General features: G+C 35.1%; 2 protein-coding genes and 1 pseudogene across 4 annotated transcripts; 2 read left to right on the top strand and 1 right to left on the bottom strand.

Moving 5' to 3' along the window:
- The first annotated feature begins 1,452 nt into the window (after nucleotides 1-1,452).
- On the top strand, nucleotides 1,453-4,560 carry LOC132642102 (aquaporin PIP1-2-like; annotated as a pseudogene).
- Nucleotides 4,561-7,128: 2,568 nt separating this feature from the next.
- Nucleotides 7,129-10,881, top strand: LOC132640034 (caffeoylshikimate esterase-like). The gene is made up of 3 exons (XM_060356444.1): nucleotides 7,129-7,541; nucleotides 9,381-9,648; nucleotides 10,374-10,881. The coding sequence occupies exons 1-3, from the start codon at nucleotides 7,171-7,173 to the stop codon at nucleotides 10,740-10,742; spliced, it is 1,008 nt and encodes a 335-aa protein (XP_060212427.1). The 5' UTR covers nucleotides 7,129-7,170; the 3' UTR covers nucleotides 10,743-10,881.
- A 1,271-nt stretch (nucleotides 10,882-12,152) lies between these two features.
- On the bottom strand, nucleotides 12,153-17,750 carry LOC132640032 (protein MAIN-LIKE 2). Of its 3 annotated transcripts, none has more exons than XM_060356442.1 (6): nucleotides 17,570-17,750; nucleotides 14,688-14,817; nucleotides 13,941-14,585; nucleotides 13,626-13,793; nucleotides 13,152-13,541; nucleotides 12,153-13,026 (listed from the first exon to the last, which is right to left on the bottom strand). In XM_060356442.1, the coding sequence occupies exons 2-6, from the start codon at nucleotides 14,781-14,783 to the stop codon at nucleotides 12,418-12,420; spliced, it is 1,908 nt and encodes a 635-aa protein (XP_060212425.1). In that variant the 5' UTR covers nucleotides 14,784-14,817; nucleotides 17,570-17,750; the 3' UTR covers nucleotides 12,153-12,417. The 3 variants fall into 3 exon arrangements, with proteins under 3 accessions (XP_060212425.1, XP_060212423.1, XP_060212424.1); XM_060356440.1 differs by having other exon boundaries at nucleotides 14,688-14,802; nucleotides 17,570-17,749; XM_060356441.1 differs by lacking the exon at nucleotides 17,570-17,750 and adding an exon at nucleotides 15,278-17,484 and having other exon boundaries at nucleotides 14,688-14,802.
- Between the last annotated feature and the right edge of the window lie 389 nt (nucleotides 17,751-18,139).

The following is an 18,139-nucleotide window of genomic DNA, read 5'->3' as shown; positions in this document are numbered from 1 at the left end:
CTTTAATTTTCTCCCCTCAAATTGGTTGTCTTTAATTTATTTTCCCTTCTCCTAATACCCCGAGGTCCTGGGTTCAAACTCCGGCTCAATAACTAAATAAAAAAACCCAAGGCAGGATTTCATAGCAAAATTAGGCCTATTCGGAAAAAAGTTAGGCCTTACCCATGCCTGAAGGCAAAACTCTACCTTAAGGCCGAGTTTGCCTCAAACTCGGTATGATCAGGGAGAGTTTACAGTCAAACTCTGCCTAATCAGGCAGAGTTTCAAATTTTGCCTTAAGACAGAGTTTGCCTCAAACGCTGTCTGATCGGGTAGAGTTTAAGGCAAAACTCTGCCTGATCAGGTAGAGTTTGAGGCAAAACTCTACCTTGCAAATTCAAACTCTACATTGCGATTTTTTTTAAATTTGACTAAGCGGGGGTTTCAAACCCGAAACTAAGGGGTTTTTAGCAAAGAACAAAATTAAAGACCACCAATTTGAGGAACAAAAATTAAAGAACAGAGGCCATTCCGCACAAAAAAAAAATAAAAAAAAATGCAAGTCCATATGAAGGACAATAAGTTTTTGACTTGCCTTTGGGCCTTTCTCCCATACATTTATTGGACTTTCTGTTTAGTGTTTGGACTAAAAAACAGTTTAGCCCATAGACTTCGACGAACTCGGTAGAAAGCTTTTAGACATACGCTTTTATAATGTATTTAGACATACATTAATGCAATTCAAACTTTAGACCTGTGGGTGGAAGTTAGGCTCTCGCATTGGTAGGTTTATATTAACTTCGTGTCCATCTGAATGCTGCTTCTCTGTATTTCATGTCATGTTTCTGTTAAGATTATCTAAAGGAGAATGCAGAAAATGGGACAAGAGCCGCCAGAAAATTACATTGTTTAAATAAAATAAAAAAATAATTTTATCCGATTATATATAAGTCATTGAATATCCTTGAAATGGGTAAAACTTTAGTTTAGCAACAAGGGGATTCAATTGGTTGAGTTCATAAATGGGCGGGTCATTTAAACCGATTAAAGGTTGAGATGAACTAGGTCAATTGGCTAAACAATGAGTAATAAAGCAAATTGTATGACGCTGAATAGTTTATTTTTTCCTTATTATGGCTATATGTGATATATCAAACAAAATAATTTGTTACCATGGGTCATTTTGGGTTACAACTTACATATTTAATTCAAAGCATTCCAACATTTTGATGAGTTAAATTGAGTGAATCAATGGGCCAGATAATAAATGAACAGGTTGGACGAGTTATGTTTTCATAGCTAATTTCGTCACTTTTAATCTCTTGTATGAATTTCTGGCTCTGTGACTGAATGAAAGTGAAGTGAAAGACCAAGTCAACAACCTCATCACTCTTATCCAATAACCAATATTAATGAAACCTTGTCTGTGTATTTTTCAAGTCCTATAATTATATAACCTTGATTCTTGCCACTATGTATACAAACTTTGTACAGCCAAACTCACTCTTAGCATTTATAACAAAAGATGGCAAAGGAAGTAGTGCATTGCCGGACAAAAGTTCATCTCCGGCGAGGGACTGCCACGAGCCACCGCCAGGGCCATTCATCGGTGCGGCGGAGTTGAAAAAGTGGTCCTTGTATTGGGCCTTGATTGCAGAGTTTGTAGCAACTCTTTTGCTGCTTTACACTGGAGTGTCGACCATAATTGGAAATGTGAGTGAAAGAGCAAAGATAAGATGATCCATGTAGTGGAGTTGGGCTTCTTGGAATTACTTGGGCCTTTGATGGCATGGTCTTCATTCTTGTTTGGGCAATTTGCAGGATTGGCCTTCGCTGGGGGTGGTCTTTAATTTTTATCCCTCAAAATGGTGGTCTTTAAATTTTGTCTTTCAGGCAGAATTTACACGGTACATTCTGCCTTGCGCTTTTTTTTTTTTACTGAACTGGGGTTCGAACCCACAACCTTGGAGTGTTAGGCGAGGGGTAAAACATAAAGACCACCCCAAATGAAGGGCAATCCGCGCAAAAAAAGAGTTCTTGTTTATTGCACTGCTGGCATTTCTGGTGAGTTTTCTCCCTATTATTTATTTTCTATTTTGATAAGGGTGGCAAATGAGCATGTTGAGTTAAATTTGAACGTGTCAACAAAATGGATAAAGGCAATAAAGTAGTAATAGCCTTAAGTAGCCACTTTTTAGCTTGTAATTGAAAAATAGTCACTATTATAGAATTTCAAATTCCATATGTGAAACTCCAGAAAATTTTCATTTAATACTGGCCCCCACCAATTCATGTAAATTTATTATAGTTAAGTAATTTAGTGAGGTAATAATGCATATTAACTACGCGTACGTGCCAAAAGTCTATATACAAATACATGTCATATGTATATCTATTGACTCAATATAAACACCAGACACTTATAAGTTCTTTTTACCTATTTTCTGATATTCTACTTTTGGGGTTATTTTAGGTGGTCACATTAATCCAGCAGTGATCTTTGGGCTATTCCTTTCTAGCAAAATATCCTTAGAGGATTTTTGTGCATTATAGTTCAATATTTGGGAGCCATTTGTGGTGTTGCTCTAGTAAAAGCCATTTATAAATCTAACTACGAACTCTATGGTGGTGGTGTTAACTTGATCTCCCCTGGCTACAGTAAGGGCATCGCGTGGTCGGCGGAGATGATCGGAACTTTTGTTCTTGTCTACACGGTTCTATCAGCCACATATTCTAAGAGGAACGCCAGAGACTCTCATGTCCCTATGAGTAATATTATAGTACCGTTTGACTTAAACTTCTACATATTGATAGATGTGTAATATATATTTGTACGATCGGATTAATTAGTCATAGCAATATTATAAGTAAATCGATATGATAAGCTGATAATCTACTAAAATTGGTAATGAACTTGTTATTACATACTAGTATTAAATTGTACCGCGTAAAAATATGTGCTTTTTAAAGTTTAGTCCTTAAAATAACCTCAATTGCGCTACTTCGAGAAAGCCGCTTAGTTGGCCTATGCCTGTTTGAACACCTTTGGTTAATCTCTTTTTTTTTTTTTTTTTTGATATTGTTAACTTCTCGCATATGTATTTAGCTTTACTTGGATTTGTTTTACTTAAAACGTAGACAAATTATAGGAATTATCTAAAATGGGAGGTTATCTAATCTAAGTTCCTAAGTAGACGATAGCCGGTTTGGTCAAACTTCTATAATCTGCAGGTATATTTTTAAAAAAAACTTTTTTTTTTTTTGTGAGAAGTGCTTTCGAAAAAGTAATTTGAAGAGCTGTCTTGGATCTGATTAGTAAAATAACCTATATAGAGCTTTTGCTTACATTTACTTCTGTTTTTAGCACGATCTATTTTGATTTTGAAAGCTTGCAATTATTTTATGACAACTTCTCCCTTAAGATAATTAGACTTATCTTGTCATCTTTAGCATATTCCCAATTTTTATTGTTTCAAATAATGGCATTTGAAAGAAAGTGTACCAATATGGACAAAGCAATTTCGTGTTAGCAAAACATTTCTAAAAATATAATACCACATTCAATGTTTATGTAAATTGCTAACATCATCAAGATTCTTACACTTTGTACATTAAATAATGATGTAAAAATGTATATGTTATTTTCTTGAATTGTAGGTGTTGGCACCTCTTCCAATTGGATTTGCAGCGTTCTTGGTTCACTTGGCCACAATCTCAATCACTGGCACAGGGATCAACCCCGCTAGAAGTCTTGGAGCTGCTGTCATCTACAATAAACACATAGCATGGAAGGATCTTGTAAGAGCCCCCCCGCATATACATGATCTGGACTCCTTCCCCCTTCATGGTTTGTGAGTCCGTACAGCAACCTCAAGTTAATATATATACAATAACAACTGAGTTACTTTTTTGTTTTTGTTTTTTTGTTCTCCACATGGTGTCAGGTATCTACATTGGGGCTTAACTAAATTTAAATTCGTGTCGGAAAGTCCCACATTGGAGGACGGATTTATCCCACATTGGAGGACGGATTTATACTCCTCGAACCTGAGAGTCTGGTTAAGGATGGAGGAGAACTTAACACTCTTCCACAACCCCTTGTTGGTTAATGAACTCTTTGATACATATACAACTATACAAGATCTGGACAAAAGTTACTAGGTTCATATGAACGCATAGGTTATTAAGTAGATCTGCCTCTAACGAGCTACCGCAGAGGCATAGTTACGTATGCCAAGGGGTGGTCGGTTGATCAAAGTTGTTGCCAAAAAAGTATATTACGTAAATATGTTAAATAGTATTTTCATACACATAAATATTACATCGTGCTGGGATTTTTTTTTTTTCGTTTACTTGGGATATTTCCAGGAGGACCTTTCACAAGAACAATTATTGCAGCAATCTACCAACTAATATTGAGGGGGTGCAGGTGGAGATAAAGCTTTTGGTTGTAATGTCAAAAATGGCGTGACATATAATAAATTACAATATGTGACAACTCCTCAAATTGAGTAGTTGTGATTGTGAAGTTTAGTGTGTGGAAATAATGTTGATTTATGTTTTGGTTTTAATTGCATTTCTCAGCTCAAAATTGTATCTTTTGCAAGCAATTCATTTTACTTTTGTAGTGGGTTAGATGTGCCAAGTAGACAGGTCGAGCTAAATTTGGGCAGGTCAAAATGAGTTGTGTCAATAAATGAGTCAGTCAACCCCCAACCCCCAAAGTTATTGAATCGGACAAAATAAATGGTTATAGTCTAACCCGTCCAAGAGTTACTTGGGATGAAATGGACTGAGTCAGAATGAGTAAAACAAAATAGTCCAACCCGCCCAACTTTTCTAAATTTTTGTTTCCTTGTTTATTTTTTTTAATAATTTGTATATTTACCTAATATTTTTTTTCTTTATTACGGCTTTATATAACATATCAAACAAAGAAAAAGATTTAAAATATTTCTCATGGATCGATTGAAGCTACTTATTAATTAAACTTTTAGTTGAACCAAATTAAAAGATCAAAAAGAGTTGAGAAACTTAAACGGATTAGACAGATCATGCTTTTTATGAGTGAATTTTTGCCACCCCTAAAAGGGTGGGATCATCATGTTACTCCGATGCTGGGCTCAGTGGCCATTTTCTTAAGTGTGCATTCTGTTATGAGCTAACAGACATGCTATCAAACTCTTTTTTTCCCTTTTTTTAGCCATTAGGGGTGTGAGTTAGATGAATAGGATTCATTCATCATTAGTCAGATGTCTCGGATGTGAATCTTGAGAATGAACCGGAATTTTTTTTTTTAGTAGAAAACGCTCTTTCTTCATGAATTCTACACAATCCGAATCAAAATTAGTTAGCCCAATAAAATCTTAATAACCCCTGATTAAGTATAATAAATTAACCTGACACATAGGTCCACTGCCCTTTTGTAGCCGTCAATCTAGTTCCAATTTAACTACCAAAATTTATAATGCAATAGTACTGATAGGAACTTCCCATTAATAATTGTCACTGGTTCATTTCTTCTTCCATTATTGCTTCTACCATATAGTTACATATAAAAGTGTTAAAATAGGCGGGTTAAATCGAATTTGAGCAGTTCGTAACTGATTAAACTAATAAATGTATCGATCATTAAATGTTATTAGCTTGATCAAAATGAACTATACAATGGGTAGGTTCATAGTCTAACCACAACTCTCATCAAGTTTTTTTTTTTTTATTTGTTTTCTTATAATTTGTTAAACTACCTTTATTTTTATTTTTTGTATTTATTATAGTTGTATATAGCATATCAAACAAAAATATATCAAATGGTCTCACATGAGTCAATTTAGTCTATATATCAACTGCATTTTTAGATGAGTTGTACTGAACGAGCAAAATAAATTAAATCAATAATGAAAAAATTGCACTTTTTCCCTTCAAGCGGGCTGTCCTTTAGTTTTTGCCCTTATCAATTGAACTTATGTCGCATAAGTTCTTTAAGAGCGCAGAGAATATTCTAATACGAAAATATAAATTTAAATCTTGTGAAAAAGTTATTTTCATTAAAAGGCAAAATCCTAAAAAAATATTATAATTGGATGGATTATTAATTCATCCAAACTTTGGAGGATTAGACGGGCACTCCTACCTGTATTATTTTAATTCCAACATCCAACTGTCACTAATATTATTATATTTTAAAATAAGAAAATCCAATAAATGACGAAACACACTATTTTTCCCTATTTTTTTTGTTATCTTCTTCTTTCCATGTCCCCTATTTTAGCAATATACATATCTTATTCCCCCGGCGCATTATAGCAACAACACCGTGAAAAATGAAACATCCAGTTTCTGAAGCAAACGAGTTGAGTCCATTTGGCTCAATGAGTCAATCCGAGTTTTACTCTCATCACTCAGTAACTCATAACTCCGAGTTCATTACAAATCCACGTGGCTTAAAACTATTCACTCAATGGTGGTCCCCACTTCCACCTGTAAAAATTACTGGCGTAGTTTGCGTTGTGCACGTGGTGAATCGTTGTATCTGAGATGATGAGACAGTTTCGAAAAGTCTAATTTTAATTATACATAATGAAATAATTGAGAAATTGATATGATATTAAATAACCGACCGAATCATACTATTAACACCCCTATATAAAAGTGTTAATTGATCGGGTTGGATTAAATTTGAGTTGATCATAAAATAAAATTAATAAATAAACAAATTATTAATCTACTTAAATGTTATTACACTCAAGTTGAAATTAAGAGCCTATTTGGATGGACTTATGCCTATAAGCTGCGAATAGCTTATAAGCTAAAAAAAAATAAGTTAAGGTAGTCTAACTTATTTTTTTTAGCTTATAAGCTGTTTTCAGCTTATAAACTGCTTTAGATAAACTAAGTTAAATAGGTCCAATTATTATTTTGAGCTTACTTTAAGCACAAAATGACTTTAAGCTGGTCAGCCAAACACTCAAAAAAAATTGAAAACAACTTATAAGCCAATCCAAACGGGCTCTAAATAATTAATTGCAATTTCCAACTGTCACTAATATTTTTATTTTAAAAAAATAATAATCCAATACATGACAAAACACACTATTTTTCCCTATCATCTTTGTTATCTTCTTCCTTCCATATGTTATATATACATACATTATACATTATCCTATCCCCAGGCGCATTATAGCGAAAAAAATGAAGCATCCAGTTTGTGAAGCAAACGAGTCAAGTCCATTTGGCTCACTGAGTCAATCCGAGTTTTACTCGCATCACTCAGTAACTCGTAACTCCGAGTTCATTACAAATCCACGTGGCTTAAAACTATTCACTCAATGGTGGTCCCCACTTCCACCTGTAAAAATTACTGGTGTAGTTTGCGTAGTGCACGGATTCACTGGAGAATCGAGTTGGTTCGTTCAACTTACAGCAGTTCATATAGCGAAACATGGATTTGTTGTATGTGCTATTGATCATCAAGGACATGGTTATTCTGATGGGTTAATTGCTCATATACCTGATTTGAATGTTGTTGTTGATGATTGTATTAGCTTCTTTGATTCCTTCAGGTATGAGATAATTTCAATTTTATCTCAAAGTGCTAATAATTGAGTTTTAGATTTATAGCCTGTTTGACCAAATTTTTAAAATCAATTTGCGTTTGGTTAATTAATTTAAAAAACATATTTAAGCAGCAATTAGCGTTTGATCAAGCTTTTAAAAAGTGCAATTATATTTTTCTCTAAAGTGCTTCTGGAAAAAATTAATTTTTTTTAATTTCTAAAAAATTGTTTTTGCTATTCCTAAAAAGCTTAGCCAAACAGCTCGCTTTTTAAAAAATAAGTACTTTTATTAGAAAAATAAGCCGGACCAAATAGGCTATTACTCTTGGAATTGAAATTAAGTGTATACTGCATTTTTATTTTGGTTCAAGATAAGTGTTCACTTACGTAATCGAAAAAAGAATTAATTTTGTTTTGTCAGATTTGTTCTTATTTACTCAAGACAATAAATAAGTAAAAGTTTGGTTAATTAAGGATAGTTTAGTCAAAATACGTATTTTTTCTCCCAGGAATTAGTGTTTTCGGGTGTGAAAAAATGGTAGGTGGACACTTATTTCAACCGGAGGGAGTAATTTTTATTATCTTCGTCTCAATTTGTGTGGCACTTTATCTTTTAGAGTGTCAATTTTAACTAATTTTTTAAGCTAAATTAAATTAGATCAACTTAACATTTTAAAATTAAAATTAAAATTTTAGATATTTAAAATTAAAAACATCGCGAAACACGGATTCATTGTATGTGCGATTGATCATCAAGGAAATGGATATTCTGATGGATTAATTGCTTCTGCAAGAGATAAGTTGCTTCAATATAGCATTTGAGGAGAAAATGACAAAACTGATCCCTTAAGTATCACTTTAGCAGTTTTGGTCCTTTTGAGTTTGCCAAAAGTGAGTTCTTTAGGTCGCATATTTACCAAACTCTATTTAGTTGGAACTGTGAAAATAAAATATTTAACGGGAAGTCACATTTAAGAGTACATATTTTGTTGTTTATGTTTATCATTGGTCCTTTTCAAGAATTTGGTGAACTTTTTGAGGTGCAATTTCTGTTATTCTTTATCTATTATTTGAGTGATGCGGTTTCTGAAACTTTGACAGGAATTTTTGGTGTTTTTTTGGTTAAATTCTTCTTATCACATAAACTTTAACCGTCAGAGTTTGGTCAATATTTGACGGAGACAAAAAATGCTCATATTTGGCAAACTTAAAGGATTGGAACTGCTAAGTTAATACTTAGGGGACTAATTTGAACCTACTACCAATGATTAGAGACTGTTTTTATCATTTTCTCAGCATTTGACGGTTTGACGGAAAACTTGGCCGCTTTAATGAAATGTTGTGATAGAGGACGACAGTTATAGAAAGACCTGACTGTAACAGAATTTAAATTAAAAAAGAGTATTTAAACATAAAAATTATGTTTAAACGTGCATTTAACATGGAAAAAAGTTAAAATTTTATGAGCAAAACAAATTTTCACTTGAAAACTGGTCAAAAACACGGATTCATTGTATGTGCGATTGAGACTGATTTTTCTTGTATTTCGATTATCGTATTGCTTTGTGGTAGTTGTTGCTCCTTTTTTCAGACTACTTTATCATGGTTTTTATAGGATTTTGCCATGGCTTATTCGCTTCGTCATTTCTTTTTTCATATTACTTTGTAACAGCCTCTCTACCTCTCCCAAGGTAGAGGTAAGGTCTGCGTACACTCTACCCTTTGTGGACCCGCTTAGTGGGATTTCACTGGGTATGTTGTTGTTTGTATACCTGATTTAAATCTCGTTGTTGATGACTTTATTAACTTGTTTGATGACTGTATTAACTTCTTCGATTCCTTTAGGGATCACCACGCTCCGCCATCGTTGCCGTCGTTTCTCTACGCGGAGTCGCTTGGCGGTGCTATCGCGCTACTTATAACTCTCCGGGAGGGCGATTCTGCTCCACACAGGCCGTTTGACGGTGTTGTTTTAAATGGAGCTATGTGTGGGATCAGCAATAAGTTTAAACCGCCGTGGCCTTTGGAATATCTACTTGATATTGCTGCAGTTTTGATTCCGACTTGGCCTGTGGTTCCCACTCGCGGCTCGTTGCCTATGGTTGCATTCAAGGTATGTGATAAATCAAGTGAAATGTGATTTCAGATCGAAGCATAGCCAGAATTTTAACTTTATGAGTTCTGAATTTTAGAACGATTATTTCAAATATTAATAATTGAGTTCTAAATTATACTGGTATTTAGACATATTTAATAAATTTCTAAATGCAAATTACACTGTTTGAGCCAAAGTTGTCTTATCCATATCCAAGCTTCTTGCTCCGTCCTGAATTTTTCCAATTATTGTCTAAACATCAATATACATAGTAGGTGTTTGACCATAGATTTCAAATATTTTCACTTTATTTGAAATTTATAGAGTTCTGCACCGGGCTGCCTCCTTTTTTGGAATTTATGGAATTGGAGCTGAAGATGGAGTTGTGTTGGCTATACCTTGTGTAAAGAATATTAGGAATAATATTCATGCTTGAATGTACTTTTTTGAAATACAACTTCAAAAGTGAAATATGAGTTGAAAAACAGGTTATAAGTTGTTTTCCAAAAATTTGAAATACAACTTCAAGTTGGATGTGGAATTTTCATTACCAAACACTAATTTTCAAATAAAGTGAAAAATTATTTCAGAAAAAAGTGAATACTAACTTTTATGGTCAAGATGTAGTTAATTTTTAAACACGAATATACTATATGAGCAAAAGCTAACCGAATTTACCATTTGAGCATTTCTCTTTTGTGGCTTTTATTTAATTTTTGGTTCTTTTCTGGTAATTCACGAAGGAGGAGTGGAAGAGGAAGTTGGCAGTAGCAAGTCCAAAGAGGCCAGTTATGAAACCACGCGCAGCGACGGCGCGTGAGTTGATGAGAGTATGCAGGGAGTTACAGGGGAGATTTGAAGAGGTGAAAGTGCCATTTCTGATAGTACACGGCAGTGATGATATCATCTGCGATCCTGCGTGCGCAGAGGAGCTATATCGTCGATCGACGAGTAAGGATAAGACGTTGAAAATATATCCCGGGATGTGGCACCAGCTCGTTGGTGAACCGGAGGAGAATGTGGAGAAAGTGTTTGGAGATGTCGTCGAGTGGCTTAAAACGAGAGCTGAGGGTAAAACCGATCAGAAGACCACCGTGGATGGAGGCGCGTGAGGAAGTGGCAAGTGGGAGTTGGTTGGGAATATTGTAGTTGAGGAGTGGTTAGAAATGCAGTAAGTTAGTTAAAGAACAAACAAACAGTGTGATGTAACTTAAAAGTGCCAGAAATAAATTTGTAGAAGCAGTTCATTTATATGAATGTTCATTATTTATGTGGCTCTATTTAAACTTGTATCAATGCAATATTTGATGATTTTAGGTTATTTAAACTAAGATTTTTAATCCTTTTACTGGCATATAAATATTTAGCAAAACTAAAAGTCCACTTTCCATTAGTCCATAACCACAACTTAATTGGTAATGCTTGTATGTATGATTTCTTTTTCCATATTTGGCGCTATGTTTGCATGACTTTAGAGAGATTGTTGGTCTTTCGAGATAATTTTCTTGTAGTTTTAGGTTTACTTTATTCCTTTTAACACCTTCAGTCAGCACCTTTGTATCTTGAAGTCGATGCAGATATGAGATTACAAATCTTTTGAGGCGATCAGCGTGTGTGGAGGAGCTGTATCGCCGATCAACGAGTAAGGATAAGACGTTGAAAATATATCTCGGGATGTGGCACCAGCTCGTTGGCGAACCTTAGGAGAATGTGGAGAAAGTGATCGGAGATTTCGTCGAGTGGCTTAAAACTAGAGCGAGGGTAAAACCGGCAAGAAGACCACCGTGGACGGAGGCCCGTGAGGAAGTGGCGAGTGGGATTTAGTTTGGGATATTGTAGTTGAGGAGTGGTTAGAAATGCAGTAAGTTAGTTAAAGAACAGACAAACAGTGTGATGTAACTTTAAGGGAAATAAACTTTTAGAAGCACTTTTTCATATGAATCTTCATTAGTCCTGTGGTTCCATTTAAACTTATATCAATGCAATATTTGGTGGTTTATGTTATTCTTTTAGTGGCATATAAATATCTAACAAAACTAAAAAGAATCCCTTTCAAACTAAACCATAACCACAATTAATTGGTAATGCTTGTATGTAAATCCTCTTCCGTTGTGTCATATTTTGCTCTATGTACGACTTCAGAGAGATTTTAGGTTTTTTCGAGAAAATTTCCTTGTAGTTTTAAGTCTCTCTTCGTTCCTTTTAGCACCTCCCATCACTCTCATTCCCTCTACCACCTTTAGTTACTATCATCTGCATCTTTAAGTAAATGCAAATATGATCAAATCATCCAAGGAACCTTTCCTTGCTTGCACCTGTCACTTCGTATTTTAGGTCCACTTCGTTTTTTTTAACACCTTCAATCACCGTCCTTTGCATTATCTGGATACCAGCATCGGCTGAAAACATTTTTCACTCAATAATCCTTTTAGTAGAGAAAGAAAAACAAAGAGTAAATTTTTTAATCAAACAACGAAAATAAACTTGTAAAAGCAGGTACGCTAGCTGCAGGATACAGGATACAGGTCTAATAAAGGTTGAAGAAGATAAAGCATAACATTACCATTCACAAGTACTACATGTTGCATAATTTTCTTCTCCTCAACTAGAAAAGGGGGGAATCATCTCCAAATGAACTGAAAATTGAGAAAGCCACAATAAAGATCTCTAGCTAATTAATTACAACAAGCCTAAGATGAGAAGCTTGGACTTCTAAAGTTATATAAATCTTAGAAAGAATATAACCCCCCAACAAAATAAAAATCTCATCTTTACTGGTCTACTGGTCTAAACAAGAACTCCGTAATCGTTCTGCTGTGCAACATCCTCTCTAGTTTCATGGGAGACCTGAGGAACAATATTAATTGAAGCATGAGGTTTATCTTCTGCTACTTCACTGGTGAGCTGTCCATCTTCTTCTCCAGCTATATGATGGAAGTGTGATTCGTCAATTTCCTTAGCATCTTCGCAGAAATCAATATCATCGACACTTTGACCTACATGAGATATCCGACCATGATCATCTTCACTTACTGTAATGCATAAATGAGAATTATCCACCTCACTCCCCACGTGATATAGGTGAGCAGGATCTACATCAAAAGTTGCAGAAGGTATCCGAGATTGCATGGGTATCCCTGCTGCATAATATTGCTCTACCTCTTCTTTACGCTTACGTTTTCCACCCATCCCCTTTCTTCTTACTCTCTCCTTTCCACGTGCTCTCTTTCCAGTTTCACTTTGTGAGTTCGATGCAACTACTGTACTTGCAATCTGATCCCTCAGGCATTCATAAGTAATATATCGGATTCTTGTGACAGATTGCAACTGTTGATCATCCATCCCATGAGTTGAAACGGTGTCCACTATGTGGGCAATCTCCCTCAGTGCGGCATTCTGCAATAACAAACAAACAGATTAAAACAAAAAATTGGAGGTGCGACATGGAGTAAGGAGGGAAAAGAGGTTGCGGATAACTGAAAATTGCGAAAATCCTAAATTACATTTATCTGATAATTTACCATTCTTTGAAACTCAGACGAGATAGGAACAGGCCTCCCCACCAACTTCCTTGTAATTCCCAAGTACCACTGCATGTATTCACTTTCCTCCACATCTTCCTCTGCCTCCACAATGTAGAGATGACGATTTGACCATTCATTAAGCTCTGATTCCATTTTTGCTGATAGATCTACACCACCATCAACTCCCCGACTCTTCCTCTCCCACTTCTGTACTTCTTCGGGGATTGTTTGATGCATGCCAAACTGCCTTAGGCAACGATCTGGGAGGTGTCTTTCTGCCTTGTCATAACATATCAACATGGTCTTTGATCTCCCCAGAATGAGGCTGCGCAATACATGGTCTGGTATGACAGTATGACTAATGTTTGAGTAAGGACACCAGTCGACCTGGACATAGAATTATCCATTTTTAAAGCTCTTTAAGAGGTAAATGATTAAGTCACACAAAGCAAGTTCTGGAAACTAACTTACATCAGATGGCTTCATAGAGTCCAATGATTTTCGGTAGAATGCCACATCACGGTTTGACGTTGGACTGCTTTGTTTACCTTTCCACCTAAGAACAAATGGGAAACACTCATGGATTGGATCGTGATTAAGCTTTGGCCGACCTACATTGAGGTGGTAGTAACTCCAGCACTGCAAGAGAGGGAAAACTAATCACAGGCAGATTTAATATAAAGAATTCAGTGATTACATTTTCAATTACTTGTCAAAGCATGACAGCCAGGTCAATTGTGTTCCCGTGGAACCTCAAAGGCAAAAAGTTTCCTAGCCTCATCATACCTGTAACAGTGTCAAACAGCCACTAATTGTGCTTTGGGACCTGAGGGAAGCATTGCCAAGCGCTCTGTACAAGAAGGATAAGGCTGCAGCACCCCAAGCATACTTGCCAGCTTCATCAAAATCTTCAAACAGTGGAAGGTACATGACAGGTACTTTATTGCCAGTGGTAGTTGAAAAAATGGTGCTACCGACCAGGTATAGAAGATAAGCACGTGTATAACGCTCAATATCCTCCATGGAAGCATCCTCCGGACAGTGGGAAAAGGTCTCTTTCAACCAACTAAGCTTCACCATCCCACCACTCGTATATCCAGAGTCGGGTGCTTGCCCCAACAATCTGATACAGACTGCTTCACATGAAGTATATGTCACACCTATAACAGCTTCACCATCAACTGGTAGCCCAAGCAAGTAGGCGACATCCTCCAGGGTCACAGTCATTTCCCCCACGGTGAAATGGAACGTGTTTGTTTCTCTCCTCCATCTCTCAACTAGGGCAGATATGAGTGGGTTATCCAAACTGATTGCCGGTATCATTCTCAAATAGCCAAATCCAGCCTTTTTAACCAACCCAACCTGTTTCTCTGTGAGCATCCACTGATCGAGCTTTGATGTGTGTTCATGACACCTAAGAGCACCACGCTCCTGTCAACAATGAAAATAAGCCGTTCAAGTCAAGTCTAAATCACAGAGTTGCTATCAAGTGTCAATTAAAAAGAAGGGGAGGAAGTTTATCTTAGTGAATACCTGCCCCTCCCAAATAGCAGATGATACATGTTTATCTTGATCGTATAACACAGCATCCTCAATTGGTCCAGGATTACTTGCATAGTAGTCCACCATCACTACTTATGACATATCTCTGCAACAATACAAACTTAAGATTCCTATTTAAAATAAAATTACGGAGTTATTTGAAAAATATAATGCAACTTAACCACATTACAAAGTTGCAAAGAAAAGAATTATAGCAACTCTATATTACAAAGTTAACTTATCTTCTTTTGTTTACAATATACTCCCTGTTAGCATTTAGGTTTTTTGGGGAAGGTACCTAGAGAAGGAAATTCCAAATAATTGTATGATCTAAGGGTAACTAGAAAGGACAGTGTCCAAATAACTGTAACGTTACAACAACAAAACAACTACACCTCAACCAGTGTTTCTAAAAGGAAATAGCACAACAAAGCAACAAGGTTTATGGGCTTGAAGCAAAAAAAAAAAAATGAGAAGCGAAGTGCACACTTCTTTGAAGTGAAATGCATAATTTACGGAAATTTAAAAATGCCAAACATATACGAGCTTAATATTATAATAATCAAGATAACTAAGCTTACCAATAAATATACACTAATATTAATCCAACTCCTCAAAGCTGAGATTCAAAGAACCGCCTTTTCTTTTGGATCACTTTGCGGCGTCATTGTTTGAACTTTGAAGAGCACAATTCTTTTAATCACATGGCCTCACCCACATGAAACAACAACCCCTCGCTTTGCATCATTTGATTGCTAAGCGACAAAGCAATGGCTTTTAATTGCACTGGTCTCCTTATTGATTCCATTTCATTTGGGTCCGCCTCATTTCACTACTTAATAGTTTTGACTTTTAGGACAAACAAGGACTTCTCTAACTGTCACATCTATCCTACAATGCCAAACAACCACGACTATAACTAACAAGACTGATGTTAAACATTTTACTTAACGTAAGATCCTTAATCCCCACTACTTAGCATCGCGTATGGATACTTTCCTTCCATTGTATTCTGTTCTTCGCTATTCCCCATGGATTTTAAATAACCGTATAGTTACTTTATTCTTATTTGTGTTTGATTGAATGTCAAGCTTTCACTAACATTTTCCTAGTTGATTCTGTAACTGTGGGTTCACTGGTTAATCTTCAAGTGTTTTTGCACTTAAACCAGACTTGGTTTTCTATCAGATGTCCACTATGATTACATAGTTGAGCTACTGCATCAGTTCTACGCAGTTAGGATCAACCGTATAAATCATCTTAGAAATATGATAATTACCAATCAATCAATCAATTATTGCTCAGTCCCAAACTAGTTGTATCCAATTATATAAATCACTATACCACAAAAAAAGATAATCCCTCTGTTTCAATTTGGTTGTCTGGTTTGACTTGGAACAGAGTTTAAGAAAACGAAGAAGACTTTTGAATCTTGTGGTCTTAAACTAAAGATGTGTAGAATGTACAAAATTGCCCTTTAATCATGTGGTCTTAAACATGTCACGTGGAAAGTTGGAATTAAAGAGTTGCCAAAAAAGGAAAGAGACATTCTTTTTTTTTTTTAAACAGACTAAAATGGAAAGTACAACAAACAAATTGAAAAGAGTAGATTTATATGGAAGATAAGTTTTCTTCCAAATGATGAAAAGAAATTTAAAAAAGAACTTACAAACACAGAATAACCAATATATACAATCTAATCGCAGTAACTAAAATTACTAGGTAAAAACACAATAGACACAATATATTAACTTTATAACAGCCAGGGTAGAGACAAGAAATACATACATATACATAAAGATAGATACAGAGAAATGTACTACTCCCTCCGTCCCAATTTATATGATATAGTTTGACTGGACAAGCAGTTTAAGAAATAAAGGAAGACTTTTGAATCTTGTGCTCTAAAACAAGCCAAAGAGGTAAAGTTTAAAGTTAAATTGTTGTCAAATAAGAAAGGCTTAATGCATATGCGGCCCCCTAAACTTGCACCTTTTTTTCATTTTGGCACCTCAACTAACCATTGTTCCTATTGAACCCTTAAACTCATCCTCAAGTGTGTCTATCAAACACAATCCAACTTAAATAGCATTTTTCAAATAGTAGATACGAACCCATTTCTTTGACTATCAAAGCATACTATTACAAAACTAGCCATCTGGTCAATGGACCATCTTATACCAAAATTCCATATATTTTTTTTCATTTCCAGAAACTTCAAACAAAATTGTCTTCTATAAAGTGTAAACCCCATGTAGTTTATATTACTAAATCAGATACCCCGCAACAAAATCTTTAGAATATTTTCAATTATTTGACTACCTAAATGCAACAAAACAGTAACACCTATTAGAAATCAATTCAATCAATGATCAACCAAAAAACCGTGGCACGTGAACTGGAAGTTGGTAATTAAGTAAGAAATGACACTAATGAAACTAACTGGATATCTACTCGCGCATACAAAAAATAATTCTATCCTATTGCAAAATTTGCTATGTAAGTACTTGAGGACGAGTTCAGGGATTCAGCAGGAATAACGCTTAACTGAGGTGTGCCAAAATGGAAAAAAGATGCAAGTTTAGGGGGCTTAATATGTATTAAGCCAATAAGAAAATGTATCATTCTTTTTTGGACGGATTAAAAAAAACATGTATCACATAAATTGGGACACACGGAGTAATTAAAACAGCAAGTCAAGGCAATGGGAGTATGGGACATATATACATACATATATAAAAAGAACTTACAAACACAGAACAATTTTAATCTATAGGTAAAAAAAAAAAACCAATAGACAAAAACAAGAAAAAGAAAAATCTTAACTTTAAAAAATAAAAAATACATACATATAGAGAGAGATAGAAATGTACCAGTTAAAACAGCAAGTTAAGGCAATGGGTGGAAAAAAGATATCGATTGATAATACGGTGTCGTAGGGATTGGAATCGGCGGGCAAAATTAGGGAGATTGATGAATACGATGTCGTAGGGTTAGGTTTTTCATTTTAAAGAGATTATAAATTGGGAAATTTGAGTCGATAAGGTTTTGTTTGGATGTACATGGAACATAAAACTTCTTGTTTGGAATAGGGGAAAAAGGACAAATGTAATAAATAAATGTTTTTCCCAACTAAAAAGTAAAAAAAATTAATAATTATTATTATATATTTCTACTATTTAGAAGAGTGAGTTTTACTCACTCTTCGTCCGTCGTGGGCCCTCCATAAAAAAAAAAAATTGGGCCCCCTCATAAATAAAATAAAAAAATTCCCCCCTATTAAACAGGCCCACAAAAATAAAAAATAAAAATTTTGGGCCCCCCGTAAAAAGTGGAACCCATCACATTTAAATTACAGGAAAACAAAGTGGACCCCATATTAACAAAATCAAGTAATATTAAAAAAAAAAAAGTGAATCCCGTATTAAAAAAATAAACAATGT

Source organism: Lycium barbarum, chromosome 5, assembly GCF_019175385.1.
Source record: "Lycium barbarum isolate Lr01 chromosome 5, ASM1917538v2, whole genome shotgun sequence".
NCBI classification, from domain to species: Eukaryota; Viridiplantae; Streptophyta; class Magnoliopsida; order Solanales; family Solanaceae; genus Lycium; species Lycium barbarum.
Note: the sequence above shows the minus strand (reverse complement) of the source record. Positions and strands in the feature narration are given on the sequence as shown.